Source organism: Pecten maximus, chromosome 17 (assembly GCF_902652985.1).
Source record: "Pecten maximus chromosome 17, xPecMax1.1, whole genome shotgun sequence".
Classification (NCBI taxonomy): domain Eukaryota; kingdom Metazoa; phylum Mollusca; class Bivalvia; order Pectinida; family Pectinidae; genus Pecten; species Pecten maximus.
This window is the reverse complement of record NC_047031.1, coordinates 32116786-32141630: the sequence shown is the minus strand read 5'-3', so window position 1 is coordinate 32141630 and position 24845 is coordinate 32116786. Positions and strand designations below refer to the sequence as shown.

Below are 24845 nucleotides of genomic sequence, written 5' to 3'. Positions count from 1 at the left end.
CACAAATTGTTGCTGAATTTTTCTACTGTGCTCATATTTAAAAAAATTAGTTTCATGTATTTTTTATATTTAAATATCTCGTAGTTTCGTACTATTTTCGTTTTGTCAACAAATTATCACGTGACAAACAAGATGGTGGTCGTACTTTCAGTTCCCGACCTTTCAGACGGCAAACATTGATATTATCTCGCTTGTATCCAGGATCTGCAGGCCATCACTTGAATCTTGTCTAGATTATCGTCCACTCCAATTTTCAAGCATACGTCGGTGGTGACGATGAAATCGATAGAGGCCAAAGTTGTCGTTCTCGGATCTCAGGGTAAAGGAAATTAGAATGTTCTTATTCACATCCTCTATTACCTTATTGTTACTGCCTGCAGGACCTAATGATCCTCTATAGGCAGCTCAGAACTATCATTTAGTTGTTAACAGGTCAGAGAGAAGTCCTGATTTCACTATTTTAATGGCAATCCAACAGTAACAAATTTAAGTGTTCACCTTGTTGTCTACCATAATTATGTAATTGTAGTATTTTTCTATATTAGTGTAGTATTTTTCTATTTTCTGTTATACCATCTTTGCCTTAGGAATTTTAATAGCCCGTCAATCTATTGACCGTTGGTAATTAGTTGGGGGGGACACGTCGGGATGCTTATTCGTGAAGTAATCAATTCACCACGCCCGTGGCAGTAATCGTCTGTCCGGCTCCCGTTCATGTTTATTGCCCCTGTCAGGGAGGTATTAATCGCCTCTCATCCCTATTACCCACTACAAATGGCTGGACCCGTCTGGGAGCTCCAGCGATGCCCCATCTATATTACACATGGTCAACATTTACTCGCGGCTAATTGTTTTTCTAAGTGTTATGTACATTGTTATTTACACATTTAAGTCACCGGAGCAGAAGGCTCCGGTACAGGTGTGCACCGCTCCGACACCGCTCCGGCGCTCCGGTAGGTTTTGGTATAAAAGGGGTGAAAGCGAGGTCGGAGTTCGGGGAGTTCGTGGAGTTCAGGGAGTTAGTTGAAGTTCGAGGGAGAGTCCGAGTTGGAGTGCCTAGGTGTTACTTTGCTGGATGTTGCTACGTATGCTGATGAAAGCGAGAGCGGTGTTGCCATTTATATATACTCTGTACACTGCTGATGTTGCTGAATATATAGACTGAAACTTTACGACGGTGTTGAATTGTGTTTCTCGACAACCCACACTATTTATTTCCAAACTTGGGTATTGTGGCGGGTGTCTGACGCTACCTCGAGGACACCTACCGAGGGCTGCGGGACTTTGATTATAGTTCCCCGGTTATTTTGCTACATAATGAAAATTTGATTCTATCGCAGTTGATTTACTGAAATTCAAACGCATCCTATCATTTCAATGTATACATGTCATCCCAACTCATTTATATGTAAGTTTCATTAGTTTTGTGATGGTTCATGGATATGGGCATTTCAACTGCATAGTCCAATATATGTAGCTAGTTTTTGTGGCAATACTGTTGAGTGTGTACTGAAGTTAAGTGACGTCGAGCGTGGTCAGCTCATGATCAATGGGTGACTGCTCCATTGTTCCCTCTGTGCATGTCGCATTTGATGGCAGCGCACAGGGCTGGTATCCTGTAGGGTGCCCTCAAACAGCACAATGTCCCTGGATACTTGTTGGGGTCTGGTCATGAGGCGGCACCGCTATAACAACAAGAGGGACAGTTGTGTTTACTGAGGTTGAGCCCATGGAAGCTTCGGGACGAAGCTTATCGGCGAAGGGGGTAATGAGATGGTTCATGGATATGGGCATTTCAGCTGCATAGTTCAATAGCTAGCTTTTGTGGCTGTGCGGTTGAGTGTTGTGTCTGTGTACCGAAGTTAAGCAACATTGAGGGTGGTCAGCTCTTGGATGGGTGACCGCTCCGTTGTTCCCCCTGTCACTTCAGTTTGTATGTGGGTATAGCTTCAAATTTCATTCAATTAAATGCATAACTCACAAAATTACAGGTGAGTTTCACTATATCATCACCCAGATCCAATGGTGTGCTTTAATTTTATTAATATCAAAAGTGCAGAAGTGTCATCAATATGAAATATATCACAATTTGCTGTCAAAGTGTTTGTATTTTGAGTATGAAAGTCAAGCACACCGCAGGGAAGATCGGCGGGAATCTCCAATTTTCGAAAAGTCCCTATAGGGTTTTCGAAAATACGGATAAATGACAACAATGTCCATGATAAACAAGACCATATCCCATAAGTATGATAGTTTTTGGATAATGTAGTAACTTTTTTAGTGCCCTACATAAAACGATGTGCTTTTTGTGTGCGTTTAAAATTGACGATGTTTTGGTCTGACGTAATGGCGGCTTAATTACAAAACTTGGACATGTCGAATAGGACCCAATGGATTTTTGAAAATACGGATTAATGACAACAATGTGCATGATCAACAAGACTATATCCCATAAGTATGATAGTTTTTGGATAATGAAGTAACTTTTGTAGTGGCCTAAATAAAACGATGTGCTTTTTGTGTGTATTTAAAATTGACGATGTTTTGGTCTGACGTAATGGCGGCTTAATTACAAAACTAGGATGCGGATTAACCAGAACATGTCAAATAAGTTCCGGTACATCGATACACACATGCGCAAAGCCCGATTTTCCTGTGCTCGCGTGTGTTTGATAGGGGACAAGGCGCTCTCGATAAGGGATACGCTTGAGTGGTCACGAATAAAAGGAGCCACCACTTATACGGGAAAATAGCGATGTTTCTTATCTCTCTATATATGTCTCTGATGTTATGGTTGATGATATAAACAAGCTGATTTTTGATTACAATATTATATAAAGGAAGATTGCCTCGAAAATTTCATTATGTAGTTTGTCTGTACTGCATGTCGTTTTACTACACATGACCAATTACCAATTTCTAGTGGACATTTGTTAGGATCCAGTACCTGTATTGGACCATATCATCATATTTACTTATCAGACCCTGGAGATATATATAAGTATAGGTTATTAGCTCAGGCGAGTGGGAATTTCCCTTTAGCTTTGTGATAGGATGTGGAGAGTATCTATAGGTCACATTATTAGCTCAGGCTAGTGGGAATTTCCCTTTAGCTTAGTGGAAGGATGTGGAGGTTAACTTATTAGCTCAAGCTAGTGGGAATTTCCCTTTAGCATAGTGGAAGGATGTGGAGGTTAACTTATTAGCTCAAGCTAGTGGGAATTTCCCTTTAGCTTAGTGGTAGGATGTGGAGGTTAACTTATTAGCTCAAGCTAGTGGGAATTTCCCTTTAGCTTAGTGGAAGGATGTGGAGGTTAACTTATTAGCTCAGGCTAGTGGGAATTTCCCTTTAGCATAGTGGTAGGATGTGGAGGTTAACTTATTAGCTCAGGCTAGTGGGAATTTCCCTTTAGCTTAGTGGAAGGATGTCCTCTAGGGGAGAAAAAAGTCACTAGATTGAGGCCCAGCACAGTCAGGGTATTTTTCATTACTACTTCCTGTTACAGTACTAGCCATTACATACTGCTAATCTAAAGAGATCTTCTCTTAGCTTGATTAGTTGAGTGTAAGACTAGTAATACAGAGGTCCCCGCTGGCAGAGGCATTGAAATAGTTTAAATTTATCATGCTCTCTGCTACACAATTATATTAAAAGTACAATAGCACAGCTAGAAGCAATACTCAGACATCCTGAAGTTCTATCTTGTGATTGTTGTTGTTTTGGTAGCTCCTCTTCCTATCTTCATTTTCAATGGTTTTCCTGCTATTCATTCCCAAATTTGAGACCCCACTCCAAATTGGGTCTGCTGTTTATTCGTCAGACTGTAGTCATAAAAATTCAGAAACTTAAAAAATGTGTTCCACATTTCCCTATAAAATTTGTACATGTTTGTTGCATATCATATCATTTTGTAAATGTATTTCTGTGTGTATCTGTGTACTTGTACAAGTCCATACCTCAGGTTTTGATTAGGGTTATACAGGCCTATTGGACTGTTCATGTAAAATGTAGTTTTTTCTTTGGTCAATCTATGGCATTTTTAAAATTGATTTACATGCATTTTATTGATTTAAATATTTTCTGTATTATTTTAGATGTTGTACATTGACAGGTGTTGGGAAGACCAGTGTTGTGATCCGCTATGTTGGAGGGATGTTCAGTAAAGCTGTCAGTCCAACCATTGGGGCCTCCTTCTTTACCTATAAAATGTAAGTAACTTTTACTTATCCACCAACATCATTCTCCCTTCTCTATCACCAACGGTAATTTCAGGGCTTTTTTATCTTATTTTGGGAGGAAAATTATTGAATTGGGAAGATTTTTGCGGAAATAAATTACAAATTTTGGGAATTTGGCTTAAATATGAAATAATTTCAATTGAGAATGGGGCCCATTGATGGCTACAAAAAGTCACCAGAAAAAGCCCTAATATTGCTGGTGTCATAGCTACAAAGAGTCACCTGTAAAAGCCAATGAAGTCATATATTTGTTGGCATATTGTGATATACTGCTGTAGCTGAAATGGACTAGGCTGAAAGTGGTTGACAGGAAGCTCAAATGTTTAGAATGTCTATCTAAATTACGGAGGTTCTGGGTTTGAATCCGGTGTCTAAAATACAGAGGTTCTGGGTTTGAGTCCCGTGTTTAAAGTACAGAGGTTCTGGGTTGGAGTCCGGGTCTGGTCCTTGCATTTTCCTCCCTTTTTAGGTCACCTGAGACGAAGTCTCAAAAATCTTCTTCTCTACTCTCAGATATGGTGGAGTCAAACACTCTATATAGATGAAAGGGTCTTGTGGTGCTTTACCAAAATTGTGAATTGCATGACCCTGGGGTCTCACGTTTGCCCCTGGGGAGGGGGTAAACTTTACTATAGTTTATATAGGGAAATCACATTTTTGACTATTATTTGTTTGATTTGTATTGGAATTCATTCTAACTTGTATCAAATTATCGGCATGGGATGACACTTTGATGGTATGTACATGTTGGCCCTAATTGACCCCCAGGGGCTGGTGGGCGGGGCCAAAAAGGGTCAAATTGACTAAAATTTCAAAAATCTTCTTCTCTACTCTCAGATGTGGTAGAATCAAATACTCTTCATAGATGGAAGGGTCTTAAGGTGCTTTACCAAAATTGTGAATTTCATGACCCTGGGGTCTCACGTTTGCCCCTGGGGAGGGGGTAAACTTTACTATAGTTTATATAGGGAAATCACATTTTTGACTATTATTTGTTTGATTTCTATTGGAATTCATTCTAACTTGGTTCAAATTATCAGCATGGGATGACAGTTTGATGGTATGTACATGTTGGCCCTGGTTGACCCCCAGGGGCTGGTGGGCGGGGCCAAAAAGGGTCAAATTGACTGAAATTTTTAAAATCTTCTTCTCTACTCTCAGATATGGTAGAATCAAATACTCTTCATAGATGGAAGGGTCTTAAGGTGCTTTACCAAAATTGTGAATTTCATGACCCTGGGGTCTCACGTTTGCCCCTGGGGAGGGGGTAAACTTTACTATAGTTTATATAGGGAAATCACATTTTTGACTATTATTTGTTTGATTTCTATTGGAATTCATTCTAACTTGGTTCAAATTATCAGCATGGGATGACAGTTTGATGGTATGTACATGTTGGCCCTGGTTGACCCCCAGGGGCTGGTGGGCGGGGCCAAAAAGGGTCAAATTGACTAAAATTTCAAAAATCTTCTTGCCTACTCTCAGATATGGTAGAATCAAATACTCTTCATAGATGGAAGGGTCTTAAGGTGCTTTACCAAAATTGTGAATTTCATGACCCTGTGGTCTCACGTTTGCCCCTGGGGAGGGGGTAAACTTTACTATAGTTTATATAGGGAAATCACATTTTTGACTATTATTTGTTCGATTTGTATTGGAATTCATTCTAACTTGGTTCAAATTATCAGCATGGGATTACAGTTTGATGTTATGTACATGTTGGCCCTGGTTGACCCCCAGGGGCTGGTGGGTGGGGCCAAAAAGGGTCACATTGACAGAAATTTCCAAAATCGTCTTATCAACTATATGTTAGAATCAAATACTCTTTATAGACTGACCCCATTAGGACTGATGGGTGGGGCCAAAAAGGGTCAATTTAGTTGGCCGAAATATTTCAAATCTCAGGTGACCGTTAAGGCCCTTTGGGCCTCTTGTTATATTTGGGACCCAAAGAGGTCTTGTATATGTCTTCAGGGTCGAAGACTGTTGAAGGAGGGAGGGTTGTAAGATAACTGGATTGGGCTGTATGCCAGTGGTCATGTGATTAAAGGATTCATCTAGAGTTTGGATGTCCCAAGTTCGAGTCCTGATTTGATTATTGTATATTTTGTCTCCTGTTACATACATACCCACGCCTGTATACTTTTATGCCAGAATTCACCGGTAGAACGTATACTTACACTACAATGGTTAGGGTTTTGTGATAAATAGTGTCCACAATCATTTAAAAAGTCATAGATATGAATTAATAATATTGTGTCACATGTCAATAGTTTTCTAAAACCAATTGTATTGGATATTGCCTTTTACATGAGGTCTGACAGTAAATGAGATGTGTTAACAAATCTAACAGTCTTAAATTTCTTTAGAAGGTAAACACAAGATATCAATCTGAAATATATTTAGCATCCAGTTTACTAATTATTTGCCATCAACAAATTGATTTTCCGTCAGCTTTCAATTTCTACAGATGTTAAGCACAAGAAATCAATATAAAATTTATTTTAAGTCCAGTTTACTAATTATTTGTCATCAACCAATTAATTTTCAATGATAATAAAGAATTGACTGAACACTAGATAAAGAATTACTTTGCTCACATCAATGGAATAATGAACTAGGACATTAATGATTTTTCTCACAGCTTTTGGTGTTTGTAAACAACCTTTTTGGTAAAAATTCAAATTTCAGTTTTGTCAGCTTGATTCTCCTGCTTTATTATTAGTCAGGATTTATTTCAATGAAAAAATTGATATTTTAATATTAAAAATATTCATCTGAAATTTATCTTTCAGGACCGTCAATAACTATAGAATTAAGCTCCAGGTTTGGGATACAGCAGGACAGGAGAGATTTAGGTCTATGGTAAGTAGGACAGGAGAGATTTAGGTCTATGGTAAGTAAGCCTGTTAAAGTGCTAAGTATCTAATTCCCGAAGTTTCTTGTTGTTTCATTGATATAGAAATGCTCATGTCTGATTGTCCATTTGTGTCATTTATATTATGATTTTAAGCAATTTTAATTCTTTATTTGTAGAAGGATTTAAACTAAATTATTTGGAGTGTGTATATTGGATAGAACTTTAATGTATTCTCTTTGTGGGCTATTTTTAAGAGTTACCTCCCTTGACTTAGTCCTATCAACTACTTGTTCTCACATCTACAGTTGTTATCAGATATTAACCAAACTTATATTGAATGTGCGGTTTTTGACAATACCCTCATCAAGTATACAAATGAGTGTTTTCATGTAATTTTTGTAGGATTTACTGCCATTGACTTAAGTTTCTCTATAAGTTTCTTGTTAGCACTACCTGGTAATAACATTGGTTCTGTATTATTTTTTTGTTTCACTTAGGCACCAATGTATTATAGAAAGGCTAACGCTGCCATGTTAATCTACGACATGACATCAGCAGACAGCTTCTACGACATAAAGGATTGGGTCAGCGGTAGGTATTGTTATCATAGTTACCATGGTAATGTTGTCATAGTTACCATGGTTATGTTGTCATAGTTACCATGGTAATGTTGTCATAGTTACCATAGTAATGCCGTCATAACTACCATGGTAATGTTGTCATAGTTACCATAGTAATGCCGTCATAGTTACCATGATAATGCCGTCATAATTACAATGGTAATGTTGTCATAGCTACCATGGTAATGTTGTCATAGTTACCATAGTAATGCCGTCATAGTTACCATGGTAATGTTGTCATAGCTACCATGGTAATGTTGTCATAGTTACCATAGTAATGCCGTCATAGTTACCATGATAATGCCGTCATAATTACAATGGTAATGTTGTCATAGCTACCATGGTAATGTTGTCATAACTACCATGGTAATGTTGTCATAACTTCCATGGTAATGTTGTCATAACTACCATGGTAATGTTGTCATAGCTACCCTGGTAATGTTGTCATAACTACCATGGTAATGTTGTCATATCTACCATGGTAATGTTGTCATAGCTAGCATGGTAATGTTGTCATAGCTAGCATGGTAATGTTGTCATAGCTACCATGGTAATGTTGTCATAACTACCATGGTAATGTTGTCATAGCTACCATGATAATGCCGTCATAATTACCATGGTAATGTTGTCATAACTGCCATGGTAATGTTGTCATAGTTACCATGGTAATGTTGTCATAGCTACCATGGTAATGTTGTCATAGTTACCATGGTAATGTTGTCATAGCTACCATGGTAATGTTGTCATAGCTACCATGGTAATGTTGTCATAGCTACCATGGTAATGTTGTCATAGTTACCATAGTAATGCCATCATAGTTACCATGGTAATGTTGTCATAGCTACCCTGGTAATGTTGTCATAGCTACCATGGTAATGTTGTCATAGCTACCATGGTAATGTTGTCATAATTACCATGGTAATGTTGTCATAGCTACCATGGTAATGTTGTCATAACTACCATGGTAATGTTGTCATAATTACCATGGTAATGTTGTCATAGCTACCATGGTAATGTTGTCATAGCTACCATGGTAATGTTGTCATAGCTTCCATGGTTATATTTTTATCGTTTCAATGGAAATGGTGTCATAGATACATGGAGCATTGTTACCACAGACAAGGTGACTTTAATTATATGTAGCTTGTCACTTTTAAATTAACATAGTACTGCTAGGCCACTTCAGAATTAACATAGTACTACTAGGCCACTTCAGCTCTAGGCATCATTGGCATGCCCTTGTTTATTTTGAAAATTTATTCATAGAGCAAAAATATAAATTCAGGTATGAAAATATCCTATTGTATGCTGTATAGAATATACATGGTTGAAATATAAGCTCTATTTTGGTGAGGGTAGAGAAAGACTAAAGTGGTAAGCTTGTCTTTCTGTCCCGAGCCACAAATACAGTAGATGTTTTAAGGCACTGGCCATGTATTCTATTTATTCTGCAACAGTCATCTAAAATACAAGTGAAATGGTATCAACAATGCTCCAGAGATGTTTGCCTTTTAAATGTTTCACTTTGAAATTAAACACCTATTTATAAAGAAAGTATTGATAGGTCTTTGATCACATCATCTGACATCCCCAGAATTCTCCAGGACCTGATCACTTGGTCTCGTCCAATTGAGAATATGTAAGTGGGATTTCAAATTGAAAAAAAGTTGGTTTACTAATCTAGTATTTGGGTGGCCAGGTGGCACAGTGGTAACACACTTACCTTCCACCTAGGGGGGCGGGGTTCGATTTCTTGATTGGAATTGAAAAGGTATGGGGTCACCTGCCCGACCACGTGGGTTTTCCCTGGGTACTCTGGTTTCCTCCAATAGTTAGACCCCCCGTGGGCTTCCATCTGGGTCAACAAGCATGATTAATATAAGTCGATATAACTTGTTTTGCAATTGATATAAAATAAATTAAGTTTATATTTCAATCTAGTACAATTTGTTTTGACAGAATTGAAGAAGAACGTTGACACACCTATAGGTAAGTACCAATAAAGTGGGCGATCCAAGTTTTCCTTCCCAAGTTTCCCTGTGATGTTGAAAGCCATTCTCCATTATACTAGACAGCAAGGTGGCTCCATCAGATATGCCCTCCTTGGGAACAGTGTGTTATTATTCTTTAGACGTTTTCTTTCACAAGTTTATATACTAAAATTAAGGCTTTTCCATTCTGTGATTCCCTCCAAAGTAAGATGTTGTTATATGAATACTGTTCCATTCTATACTTTCCCTCCCCAGCACTATGTAATTATATTATAATTGCTATTCCTTTTATTACTTCCCCTCCCTTATATACTGTGATTATATTAAGGCTGTTCCATTCTTTACTCCTCGTCCCAGTACTATTCCTTTTATTACTTCCCCTCCCTTATATGCTTTGGTTATATTAAGGCTGTTCCATTCTTAACTCCTCGTCCCCAGTACTATATCCATTTTTTTATGCTGTTCCATTCTTTACTCCTCCCCAGTACTTTATCCATTTTGTTATGCTGTTCCATTCTTTACTCCTCATCCCCAGTACTGTATCCATTTTTTTATGCTGTTCCATTCTTTACTCCTCCCCAGTACTTTATCCATTTTTTTTATGCTGTTCCATTCTTTACTCCTCATCCCCAGTACTATATCCATTTTTTATGCTGTTCCATTCTCTGTTTTCCCCCTACAGCGATGTGTTTGGTTGGTAACAAGTGTGACCTAGCTGATAATCGTGAGGTCACAGCCGGTGATGCGGAGGAATATGCCTCAAACATTGGAGCACTCAACCACGAAACATCTGCCCTCAAGAATACAGGTACATGTTGTATATATAATGATAATATTCATTAGAACGTCGATGTGGCGCAGCGGTATAAGCTGTGGGTATTTCTGGCTAGGCGATTGGGTGCCGTAGATCGTGAGTTTGAGGCCCGGCCAGGGCACGAGTCGTAAAAGTTGTCTTCCTTCGTCTTTTGTGTTACTATGTTATATAATAATAATATTTATATGTACAACAGAATATTTACAGAACAGCATATTACAAATCATCGAACGACTCCTCCAGCGATTAGGTTTTAAAATTATTGTAGTTTAGTAAATGCTATATATTCAAGCTTGCTACATTTGAAGCAGAACCTCAAAAGTACAGAAATTCTTAGTTGTAACGCATGGGTAAAGTTATCCTAAGCTGAAAGTATGGGGAAAGGTCAAAAGGTCAAGGAGTGAAAGTTAATTTGAATGGATATGTAACCCTGGTAAATACTAGCCGCAATATACTGCTCGGCTAGAGAGATCTTCCCTTTAGCTCGATCAGTTGAGCGTAAGACTAGTAAGCCAGAGGTCTTGGGTTCGATCCCTAGCATAGGCAGTGATATAGATTTAATTAATCATGTGCTCTGTTACAGATATAACCCGAGCTATGAAGGATAATTCAGTATATAATTGATTCTCTAATACATGTACAACATTACAGGTATTGATGAAGCATTCCTCCAGGTGGCGCAGCAGTTGATAAAACTTTACGAGACCTCACCCAACTCTGGCCTTCACACTGTTGATACGACCATCGACCAGTCTTCCCCAGCTCCCACAGACACCAGCGACACCTTCCGTCTCTCTTCCCAACCCACGCCCCCTGGTGACGACTCTAGCTGTCCCTGTTGATGATAACTCAGATAATGTGTGTATTTATTATATATCATCGCCAGGGACAATTCATCAAGAGAACTAGAAATACCGAATCCCATTTCTGTTATTGTTTTCAGAAATCTCTGATTCATTTTCCAGTGAATCACATTTCCATTAGAGTCAACAAGCCTTGAATCACCATATGTCCAGCTGTCCTTATGTTGCTTGGCTACCTAGTATCTGATGTCATGGTTACCTGGCTGTTGACCTTTGACGCGTTCGTATATAAATGTATATTTGTATATAAAGCTTGTTTTCTAGTGACATATGCTGTATATAGAGACAAAAGTTGTAAAATTATAAAACTTATTTATGCTGCTCAATGTTGTATATTCATAAGATGGTCTTTGTTTACATAGGGACATTTTTAAATTCTGGGGTTGTCAGACATCTTTGTAAGTTACATATTTATTGAACACAGTAACTTCAAAATCATCATAAAATTCCTTTTAGAAAGTTATCAGCTTCTAAAAAAGGCTTATATCATTAGATGTCAGTCGCAAAAAAATGTTGTGCAAGTACATTTATACATTCTATTGATATTGTGTGAATTTTCATTATTTCATCGAGGGATGTATATAATAACTATGGAGATGTTCGATATATTATTTTATATAATTCTACGATGTGTCATTCCATTTAGTGAGATATACTGACATAATTAGTCTGATATTTAAATATCTAAACGTATGGATGCCAGACATGTTATGTATTGAAATATCTGTCTCATTTGCTGAAATCACTGAAATTTGTATTAAGTTCACATTAATTGATGACATCACTGAAACTTGTATTAAGTTCACATTAATTGATGACATCACTGAAACTTGCATTAAGTATACATTAATTGATGACATTACTGAACCTTGTATTTAGTATACTTTAATTAATGACATCACTGAAACTTGTATTTAGTACACATTAATTGATGACATCACTGAAACTTGTATTTAGCATACATTAATTGATGCATCACTGAAAATTGTATTAAGTATACATTAATTGATGACATCACTGAAACTTGTATTAAGTATACATTAGATGATGTCATTGAAACTTGTATTATGTACATTAATTGATGATATCACTGAAACTTGTATTAAGTATACATTAGATGATGTCATTGAAACTTGTATTAAGTATACATTAATTGATGACATCACTGAATTTCATATTTAGTATACATTAATTGATGACATCACTGAAACTTGTATTAAGTATACATTAGATGATGTCATTGAAGATTGCGAATTAAGTAATTATGTGACAAGAACCTGCATATCATATAAACAGACATTGATGTCAATCAAAGCATTTTATGTTTGTATTAATGACATCACACACATTAATTGATGACATCACTCACATTAATTGATGACATCACACACATTAATCTATGACATCACACATAAGTTTATGACATCACACACATTAATTGATGACATCACACACATTAATCTATGACATACACGCATTAATTCATGACATCACATATTAATTTATGACATCACACACATTAATTTATGACATCACACACCATACATTAATTGATGACATCACACACATAATTGATGACACCACTTACCATACATCATATTACCTTTGTATTCTATAATAATTTATTATGCTGAAGTGTACTAGGGTATAAATGTATGAAAAAATATCATTTGTCCAGAGACCTAGATTTGTGAAATATTTTCATAAATAATCCAGTGAAATTTTAGATTGTAGTAATTGCTTACTGTTGTGATGGATACAAGATAGATAACTCAGATTTGGAAAATCCTTGTCACTTACAATCATGTCTCTTATATTTGGCAACATTTTTTATTTAAAATCCATTTACATTTGCCAAAAAATATGATTTTTGCATACCTTGATAAATTTTCAATCGGTAAACATGTACTGTACATTATTGAGTTTAGTGATATTGTACATTGTATTTGTTATGTAAAAGTCCTTTTGGGGTATGCTGTGTTACAAGTACCAAGGATTTGGGTTTGAAGTGTCACCGAGACAATACAATTACCGGGTATGTAATTGTGGCATCCTCACTGTACAATTTTTTTAATATTTTCACAGTGGTGTTTGTTTTGTGTTGAAGTTCACAATGAACTTATTCAGACAAAATTATTTAACTATGCATTGTATACTCAATTTGTGAGCAAACTCGAGTTATTATTTAAGAATGTCTGTAAGCTAACACGAGTTGTTATTTAAGACTCAGTCTGTGAGTTAATATTATTTCATACTCAGCCTGCTATGCATTGCATTAAACCATCTTGTGAATAGATTTTATTGAAATGATATGTTTCATATTAACCATCGTAATAAAACAATAAAGATGTCACAAATTCAGTTCATAAGTTTCCTCCAGTTTTTAGCTCACCTGCCCAAAGGGCAAGTGAGCTTATGCCATGGTGCAGCGTCTGTCGTCTGTCCGGCCGTCTGTCGTCAACTTTTTCATTTAAACAACTTCTTCTTAATAACCAAAAGACCCAGGAACTTGATGTTAGGCCTGTAGCATCCTGGGGCGAAGGGCTACCAATTTGTGTTCAAATGAATGACATTGACCTTCATTCAAGGTCACAGGAGTCAAAAAGGCTATAATCTTCAAACGACTTCTTCTCAATAACCAAGAGGCCCAGAGACTTGATATTGGGCCTGTAGTATGCTAGGGTGAAGGACTACAAAGTTTGTTCGAATGATGACCTTGACCTACATTCAACCAAGACCTGATATTAGGCCATTAGTATGCTGGAATGAAGGACTAGAAAAATTATTGACATGAATAAACCTACATTACTCTGATATTTCAATAAAGTGGTAATCAGCATAGTGTCCGTAAAATGACCTCAATCAACTTCAAGTTTGCTGTAGAGCCAGGTGAGAGATACAGGCCCATTGGGCCTCTTGTTAGGTCATCTGACCCAAAGGGTCAGGATGAACTATAGTCATCATACTTCGTCCACTGTGTTCACATTTCATACTTCATCTCAAGTTCCATTCGTGGGACTGAGCTTTAACTTGCCTGAAATGATCCCGAGATGGTCCTGACCAAGTGTTGTTATTTTTTTGGTCAATCCAAAATATGAGATTGCCGCCATCTTGAAAAACACATTTTAAACTTCTTTTCCAGTTCCGCTGGTGCCATTGAGCTGGAAATTGGTGAGGATGTTAAGGCAGTGGAGTCAACAAGGTGTAATTATTTTTCGGCCTCGTAAAAACTATTTTATTAAATGATCCTGAGATACCAAGTTTTGTTATTGTTTGGGTTGGTCCGAAATCCAAGATGGCCGTCATGGCAGCCATGGCCAACAGTACCACTATGCTCGCTACAGAGAATGTATTCTACAATTGTACAAGGATCTTTAAAGTCAGATGACCATTCAGGCCCTTGGGCCTCTTTTTTGTATTCAACTGATATAACCATATGCAGTTATTTGACCTGAATGTCATGGGTTCTGTCACCTTATTACTGATAAAGTTGTTTGTGATGATGAAATCAATAACTTATTCCTATTCCACACAGTGTTGATGAAAGATACCAGAACTTGTTCAAAAATAAATATCTGTAATATTGAAAAGTTATGTGAGGTGTTCTTTGTATGTTATAAAACCCTAATCAGATTGGCAATATTTAGTAATATTATCAGTGATTGAGATGCTGTGTACTGATGGAAATATTGATATGAAAGGAAATACTTTGTTCTAATTGAAGTTCAACAATTAAGGTCCATGTATCGATGTGTATCAGACAATGCCCACTCACACCCATGTCATTATCATGAGTTAGGGTTTGATATTGTACAAACATATTTATATATTATGTTAAATTTGATATTGAAATGCCTCGCTTTGGTGTTCATAGGTGTTATAAGTGACAGAGCTCAATGCACAAACAGTATATTATATGTTTAATATGCTTAAATAAGTTATTATATATATGATAAAAAGTTTTGCTTAAATAAGTCTTATCAATTTAATTACTATCAGCACAATCCTGAAGAACGCTCATTTTTGCCATGCCCATACATAAAAGTAGCGAGTATAGGCCACCTTATCTACTCAGTTCTGACCAGCGGGAATGTCTCGTTAGCCTTGTGGTAGGATGTGCTAGTTCAAGGCCCAGCTTTGTGGGAATGTCTCTTTAGCCTTGTGGTAGCATGTGCTAGTTCAAGGCCATGCTTTGTGGGAATGTCTCGTTAGCCTTGTGGTAGGATGTACTAGTTCAAGGCCCAGCTTTGTGGGAATGTCACGTTAGCCTTGTGGTAGGATGTGCTAGTTCAAGGCCGAGCTTTGTGGGAATGTCTTTAGCCTTGTGGTAGGATGTGCTAGTTCAAGGCCCAGCTTTGTGGGAATGTCTCTTTAGCCTTGTGGTAGGATGTACTAGTTCAAGGCCCAGCATTGTGGGAATGTCTCTTTAGCCTTGTGGTAGGATGTGCTAGTTCAAGGCCCAGCTTTGTGGGAATGTCTCGTTAGCCTTGTGGTAGGATGTGCTAGTTCAAGTCCCAGCTTTGTGGCAGGGTATATGTTATTACTCCCTCCTAGTTAGAGATATTTGTTTCAGAAAACGATGACAAATCATTTGCCAGTCTAAGGTTGTGCTTATGTGTATACATGCTGTAAGTCACAGGGACATGTCAAAGTCAATATATTTGTGTTATAGTATCACAGGGACTTGGTACAATGTGGTCCTCATATATATGCATTAATTGTATCAAGGGCAAGTGTCTACCTGGAGAGCAAAATAAAAAATGTTTACTAATATTTTACATATGTAGCGGGACTGGGTGATCATCGGTGACCAGGTAGCTCGATTGGTAGAGCATCCGGCTAGTGTTCGGAGGTCCCGGGTTCGAACCCCGGTCTGGCCGCTACATTTTCTCCTCTCCTGTTACACATACATTACATTGAATGTGGGCTGTGAACTTGTGCCAAGTCCCTGTGATGTAATTAATGGCATTCGTTTATTGTTTTTCTTGTTTTGAAAATAAAAATATATATATTCACAGATATTTCAGATTTAGTCCTTTTTTCCAACAAAACCAAAACAAAAGCCAATTGTTCATTGTTTTCAATGAAGTTGATTCTTGATCATAAAATACCAGGCACTACATTTGTACTGATATTTTTGTATGCTGAGTTCCTTAAACAGCCAGGGTCATTTTGAGATGGGGGGCCTACTTGCAGTAGTTGGTGACTACCTCACTGAACATCATAGGGAGACCCGTTGCATGCCATCCAGAGAAATTAGGGTAAAGTGTCTTGCCCAAGGATACAACCACAACAGTACAGACACATTTTTTCAGATTTCAGAGACGCCGCGATTGCGGCCCCCTCACCTGAGGTTACATAGCCAGCGCTCTGACTGAGCTATCGCGGCCCCCTCACCTGAGGTTACATGGCCAACACTCTGACTGAGCTATCACGGCCCCCTCACCTGAGGTTACGTGGCCATAGCTCTAACTGACTGAGCTATCGTGGCCCCCTCACCTGAGGTTACGTGGCCAACACTCTGACTGAGCTATCACGGCCCCCTCACCTGAGGTTACGTGGCCATAGCTCTAACTGACTGAGCTATCGCGGCCCCCTCACCTGAGGTTACGTGGCCAACACTCTGAGCTATCACGGCCGCCTCACCTGAGGTTACATGGCCAACGCTCTGACTGAGCTATCGCGGCCCCCTCACCTGAGGTTACATGGCCAATGCTCTGAGCTATCACGGCCCCCTCACCTGAGGTTACATGGCCAACGCTCTGAGCTATCGCGGCCCCCTCACCTGAGGTTACATTGCCAACACTCTGACTGAGCTATCACGGCCCCCTCACCTGAGGTTACATGGCCAACACTCTGAGCTATCGCGGCCCCCTCACCTGAGGTTACATGGCCAACACTCTGACTGAGCTATCACGGCCCCCTCACCTGAGGTTACATGGCCAACACTCTGACTGAGCTATCACGGCCCCCTCACCTGAGGTTACATGGCCAACACTCTGACTGAGCTATCACGGCCGCCTCACCTGAGGTTACATGGCCAACGCTCTGAGCTATCGCGGCCCCCTCACCTGAGGTTACATGGCCAACACTCTGACTGAGCTATCACGGCCCCCTCACCTGAGGTTACATGGCCAACACTCTGACTGAGCTATCACGGCCGCCTCACCTGAGGTTACATGGCCAACGCTCTGAGCTATCGTGGCCCCCTCACCTGAGGTTACATGGCCAGAGCTCTGACTGAGCTATCGCGGCCCCCTCACCTGAGGTTACATGGCCAGAGCTCTGACTGAGCTATCGCGGCCCCCTCACCTGAGGTTACATGGCCAACGCTCTGAGCTATCACGGCCCCCTCACCTGAGGTTACATGGCCAGAGCTCTGACTGAGCTATCGTGGCCCCCTCACCTGAGGTTACATGGCCAGAGCTCTGACTGAGCTATCGCGGCCCCCTCACCTGAGGTTACATGGCCAACGCTCTGAGCTATCACGGCCCCCTCACCTGAGGTTACATGGCCAGAGCTCTGACTGAGCTATCGTGGCCCCCTCACCTGAGGTTACATGGCCAGAGCTCTGACTGAGCTATCGCGGCCCCCTCATCTGAGGTTACCTGGCCAATGCTCTGAGCTATTGCGGCCCACTCACTTGAGGTTACGTGGCTAACACTCTGACTGAGCTATCGCGGCCCCCTCATCTGAGGTTACCTGGCCAATGCTCTGAGCTATCTGTGATTTTGAGTATTTCAGTGGTAACCACTTGATTGTACATAGTAATTTCATGGATTTCTTTGAGAGAGATTTGAAGATAATGTTCTGGAAACGCTTAAAATCAGTGATTTTGACAATTTGTCACCATGGTAACCAAAGAAAAATATCCAATTTGCAAACTCTGCCATATCAGAAAGCTTTACCAAACCATTGGATTGATGTGTGTAGAAAGTTTTGTGAAGCTATCTCGAATGGTAGACATGCTCTGGAGACACCATCATATCCACAACCAACCTGCCAACCTTTATCGGGCAGGTGCTGATTAAAACTTTGAACTGTATAAGATACACCAGGTATGAGATTTGTATTTTGGACATGAAGAGAAGTCATGTTTGAACGTCAGGCTGTTATTTTGATAATAAGAAGAAAGAAAAATGTGTTAAGAATAGACTTTTATTTATTCATTAAATAATTCATAATTCACATCTCCTACATAGAAATCAGCATTACTCTGTTACCGCACAAAGATACTTAGTCACATGACCAATTCCTCTGTCACATGATCTAAATCACACTATACGTAAGTCACATGACCAGCAATTCTGTCACATCTGTTGAGGACAACAGAGAACCTACAGCATTGTTTAGGTAAAAAATGATGCGAATGAATTTCTCCAAACAAATTATAACAGTACATCTCTACCACTCGACTGTAAGCAGTGATTTACAAAGTAAATTTTATACAACGCGAAAAATGTTATAATTATTTACAAAAACTCAAACATTTGGAAATACATTGCTACATGTAATAACGCAAAGGATTCTGGGTAAGTGTGATCACATGATATCCATAAAAAACGTGTTGAGCATGTGATTCCACGGCTTGTTGATGTGTACAAAATGATTACAGCTACTGAATCTAGATCTCGTTACATTTATTATACTCTAATCAAACGTGATGGACAAATATCGAAGTTTCTTATACAACCTGTTTATAATCTGCTTGAATAAAAAGCCAATATGTTACCATCAGATATAAAATACTTCTACAACTGTAACACAGCTATAATCAGCTATATCATTTCAATCCAGGGTTTATTTTAATATTTGGTAAAAAAAAAAAAAAAAAAAATTCACGTTAAATAAAAGTATGGTGTAACAATGTAGTGCCATTTTTGACTGGCTGTATACTGGGAAATGTTTGCCACTGGAAAATCGCCTTTAGATGAAAAAAATACCTTTTCAACCCATCTAAAATTTGCCCTAGTAAAATGTTTACAGAGGACAGTTTGTAAAACTTTCAATACACTGATGTTTAATTAAACCTCTTCAGTTTACGGTACATATCCCAGTCGACAGTACAATACTATTGAACACAATGTCTCTTCTATATATTAGTATTGTTTTCTATATTTGTGTAGTAGTATTAAGTAGTTTTCCAACAAAATTAGGATTTAAGCTATTTGATCAGAGTAGTAGGGTATCGGTATAGTTTTGTGAAGGACAAAATAGTACAGGTTTACACCTATGTATGTACAGGTTTACACCTATGTATATACAGGTTTACACCTATGTATATACAGGTTTACACCTATGTATGTACAGGTTTACACCTATGTATATACAGGTTTACACCTATGTATATACCTGCAACTTCGTGTTTTTTTTTTGTTTTTTTTTTTTACATATGTCAGACGTAAGAAAATTTTACTATCTGCACATGGCCATTATTGAGAGGTTTCATGTATAAACATGTATTAACCCTTTCAACCCTATGAAACTCAAGTTGACTCTGCCATTCATTTATCATTTGAAGTCCAATATGGTCAGTAGGGGTGAAAGGGTTAAAGCAACCTCAGGATTACACAGGGCCTTCTGTGAACATGATAATTCTATACACGTTTGAAATTGACCACAGGGCCTTCTGTGAACATGATAATTCTATACACGTTTGAAATTGACCAGCATTTCCCACAGTTGTATCTGTATATCATAATGATATATTTACCATTGTATGGCACTGCCACTATATAACCCTACCAATTCAGTTGTGAGTTCACCAGCTTATGAACTGCCAACTGAAATTTGAATTTGAAAATTTCAGAAAAAAAAATCGCATGACAAATAAAAAATCGCAGATGGTAAATATAAGCATTGAACGGCTTTCAGTTGGCATTCATAGTCAATATGAATGCCAACTGAAAGCCGTTCAATGCTTAAATAGTGAATATTCACACAGACTCAGCATTTTTACACATGCCTCGTTATATGGACATTTTAGAGAGGTTTGACAATGTAGCAATTCCACAATAATATCTGTATATAAATAAGTTTGTAAAAAACAGGTTTCTAGGGTTCACAGCACAAAATTATATATTTATATAAATGTTTGTTATAGAGAGGTTTTATGAAACCATTTTGTGTTCATGCTAGTTTTAGAGGTTTCACATTGGCCAGCAATTACACAGTAGTATCTGTATAGTCGGTATACACAGGTCTGTAGGGTTCACAGTACACAGTTCTGTATATATGGTCGTTATAGAGAGGTTTTGCTGTACACAACAAGTGTCATTATTTACAGTTAAACATGAACCTTATTGACCTTTTTACAATGACCTTTTACTTCAGTCTGGGTATAGAAACCTACCCATATCAAACATCCAATTCTTTCCTTCAAAACAAAGAAACACAGAAATCCTTGTAAAATCAACGTGTTTAAACGTCTCTGACCTGGAGGCTCTAATATCAAGACCTTGTAATTATAAGTATGTATAACTTCTGAACCCAGGAAAACTGTTGGAATTTCTGAAATTAAACTTTTTTGAGAAAGTTGATTTTGTAACGAGGTTTTACTTTTAATAAGAAGGATGCTTATATTATCTGAAGTATACATGATGTATTGTTATTAAAATTCAATAAAATACAAACAGTGATTTCAATAAAATGTTTTTGACCTTTACAAGTTGTTTCTTTTACAAGTTGTTTCCTTTATCAAAAAAGAGTGCTATCAAGGTCATTTTGGTAGGTCATTGTAAAGGGTCAAAGGTTAAGCTCATCCATAAACATATAAGCATTAAAGAACAGAATTATGTGACATATCAAAATTAAATAAATTGTATACAAAACAAGAAATAAATTTAACAGGATAAAACAATGGAAACCATGGAAACAACAGCACATAAAAAATATCAACCAAATATACCCACAAAATTATCCACCCTACCTACCCCATTTATCCTATTTGGACTCTCCCATCCATTTTTTGGACTGACCTACTCTGCTTTCAAATGGAAGAACAGGCATGATGCATGGTAAGGATTGAGAAATCTCAGCCATTTAATAAATATATGTTATACTTATACATATCGTAATAATTAATGTATAGTTTAAATCATAAAGTGATGATCTTCAAATCAGATTCAAATTCATATATTTAAAACAGATTTTTTCTTAAAAAATCATGGTCAATCTCATTATGTTGAAATTGTGAAAATGTTTTGAGAAATACATGATTTTTATATACATAAGAGTCGAATATAGTGACCCATCAGGAGACAGAAAAAAATCATATTTTTGGGGATCATCAATACATTCTATGTTATTTCGGGGGGATCAGGCTTGTATCCCCTGTATAGTCTGGTCTCCTCTGACCTGTCGACTCCCTGAAGTGTGACCCTTAGAGTGTGACCCTTAGAGTCTATAATAAACAGGAGGATAAGAAATTATTTAAAGAGTTGTCACACTGATCAAATTTAATCGAAAAGACAACCAATTTCTGACAAACGATCAGGAGATGTCAATAATTGACCATTAGCCATAAGTGTGTGTTCCTGTCTTTATTCTCAGTAACTAACCAAGTCCACATTGGATGATTTGTGGCGATGACATTTACCAGAAATTTCAAAATTATTTTCTAATGAGACTTAATCCCTTTGTGATGTCCAAATTAACATGAAACAAGTAAAACCTCCTGGTGTTATGACCAACAAGGTCTTAACACAGCGGTACAGTACGGAGACAAAAAAAAGCTAAACACAACATACACTAACGTTATAATATAATGCCCCAAACTTCACTGAACCTAGCATAGAGGATCTCATACTGGTAATACAGCACTCAATTTTCTTATAAGTCTGTCAAATGTCGACTTGGATGGAATATTTTACATATAATTGTTTGATGACATTTAACTATTACTTCACAACTTCATGGAAATGAGTTTTGTTCAAATATGACAAAACATAAAGATCAGCCATAACTCGTGATTTTGTTTCTTAATTTAAAAAAAAAAAGAGAAAGAAAATTCTAAAAAATATCAAAATTTATGCAGAAGTATTTGGCAACATTTCCCAACCCAAAGTCCATATTTAATACATATATATGGACTGTGTGTTTGGAAATTGTGCTAAGTTCCTGTGCTCTTATTCTCCAAACAACAGCCTTGCTCAGTCAGCAACTATGAACGATATCAACAGTAGATTTTTTCAGCCTTAGTCACCTTTTCTGAGAACCACTATACAAATTATTGATGAATGAAATGTGAGTAATATCAATTTAGACAGATTTGAGCTAATATTACCTATCAAACATTACAGTTGAATTAGAAGATGGTTAACAATGATAATCAGATAAAAACATTTTCACTCCGACAGGAGAGACCAGTTTACCAGTAAACTCGGACAAGAGAGACCAGTTTACCAGTAAACTCGGACAGGAGAGACCAGTTTACCAGTAAACTCGGACAGGAGAGACCAGTTTACCAGTAAACTCGGACAGGAGAGACCAGTTTACCAGTAAACTCGGACAGGAGAGACCAGTTTACCAGTAAACTCGGACAGGAGAGACCAGTTTACCAGTAAACTCGGACAGGAGAGACCAGTTTACCAGTAAAAGCAATGGAAGCACAGACATACCATATAAATGTTGGCAATATTAATAATTACACAAGTGACATCCTGTGTACTGTAAAATGTAGTAAACAAAGGATGAAAGACCGTAGTCTTGTGATAAGCCCAGGGGGTGGGGATATAAGTGGTGCAAATTAAGGATTGAGTCTATTGCAGGACAATTTGTATGCATATACTATTGATCTGCAAAAGATATGGATAGGCTTATTACCAGACATGAACTTATTACCAGACATGGGCTTATTACCAGACATGGGCTTATTATCAGACATGGGCATATTACCAGACATGGGCTTATTACCAACATGGGCTTATTACCAGACAAATAAAATAGTAACACAATTTCAACTGACTGCTAAATCGACAAATAATAGACTACCCAAAAACTGTTACTAATTCTTAGACTGCTACAACAACTAATGGCATGTAAATGTAATAAACCGTCCTATCACTGTGCTACCCAGGAACAAAATCAGTGTCTATAACATTGTCCCTCTCTGCCACTGGTAATGAAGGGTGTTTTTTCCTCTTCTTAAATGACAATGTATTGTCAGCTCCACTTTGCAAAAATCATAAACAACTTAATAAGTTCATTTAGCAGTGAAACACGATACAAAATGAAACAGCAACCAAGGAATTAGAAGTACTAAGTCTGTAGACCATAACCAAACATTCTCTGTATGGTTTTGTTACAATAAATCTGCTAGAGAAAAACAACCTGTTCTATTTGTTCTTTCATTAACTTTTTCCAAATATTTCATGGAGAAATGTTTATGATACCAGTCTACATTTAACAGTTAAAAACCAACCGATTTCAAAAATTAGCGAGAACAGTCGCGTGACAAACATATCAATATTTCAGTTAGAGACTACAAAACAAACGAGAAATGGACTAAAAAGTACAACAAACGAGAAATGGACTAAAAAGTACAACAAACGAGAAATGCACTCAAAATTAACACAAAGACACATGTATCAGAAAGCTACACAGGTACAGTACAAACATTATCAAAGTAGCAAAACTACTGGGCCCTGCAGATTCTCAAAATATTCAATTTGAGAACTACATTTGTGTAAAAAAATGTTACACATTTTCTAGTTTTTGTCAATGTTACAAGTTATTTATGCCTACAGATATAGACTATAAATATAATTTATCGTAGCAAATTATCTCTCTTGTCTTTGAACACCTGACATGTCAATTTGGACTTTAAATAAATACTTTATATGTCAAGCGAATACGTCTACCATAAACAGGGTCCTGTGTGTAGTATCTCACAATTGGCTTAAAAAGACATTTAGTTTCCAAAACAAAATTTTTGAAAAAGTTCTGAAGAGTAACAAAGCTATTTATATATTTGATCATTGGAAACCAATTTAAAGCAAATTCATGGCTTGAAATTCATGTTTTATAAAAGTTATAGATGCTGCATTGATTTCTGGTTAACAAAGCTGGAACATCTGATGACGATAAAATGTGTAACAAGATGATCAGGTGATGTACAAAACAAAAATGATTTGGTAAGTGTCAAAAGCAAGAGGTTTAACGGAGCAAGGCAAGCTACATACATAACAGGGATATATAGTATTTACTCTAGATAAGATTGGACAGACTTTATCAGTCTCCTTCTATGATTGACAGCTTTTAAACCACCTTCAATCATAATTGGAAAGATTGCTTCATTTCAGACTATGACTGACAGGGAATCTCCGCCTCCAAGCATGATTGACAGGTAATCTCCACCTCTAACCATGATTGACAGGTAATCTCCACATACAACCATGACTGACAGGTGATTTCTGCCTCCAACCATGATTGACAGGTGATCTCCGCCTCAAACCATGA

At 37.6% G+C, this 24845-nt stretch overlaps 1 protein-coding gene and 2 long non-coding RNA genes across 3 annotated transcripts; 2 read left to right on the top strand and 1 right to left on the bottom strand.

The window, feature by feature from the left end:
- The first annotated feature begins 116 nt into the window (after positions 1 to 116).
- On the top strand, positions 117 to 13748 carry LOC117314933 (ras-related protein Rab-31-like). The gene is made up of 7 exons (XM_033869031.1): positions 117 to 319; positions 4113 to 4209; positions 7035 to 7104; positions 7597 to 7690; positions 9679 to 9708; positions 10393 to 10518; positions 11176 to 13748. The coding sequence occupies exons 1-7, from the start codon at positions 277 to 279 to the stop codon at positions 11364 to 11366; spliced, it is 651 nt and encodes a 216-aa protein (XP_033724922.1). The 5' UTR covers positions 117 to 276; the 3' UTR covers positions 11367 to 13748.
- Positions 13749 to 18529: 4781 nt separating this feature from the next.
- LOC117316004 lies at positions 18530 to 20242 on the bottom strand. The gene is made up of 2 exons (XR_004529802.1): positions 19728 to 20242; positions 18530 to 19683 (listed from the first exon to the last, which is right to left on the bottom strand). It is a non-coding gene; the product is annotated as an uncharacterized LOC117316004 (long non-coding RNA).
- On the top strand, positions 19473 to 19835 carry LOC117316005. Its single transcript, XR_004529803.1, has 2 exons — positions 19473 to 19609; positions 19654 to 19835. It is a non-coding gene; the product is annotated as an uncharacterized LOC117316005 (long non-coding RNA).
- Positions 20243 to 24845: the final 4603 nt, after the last annotated feature.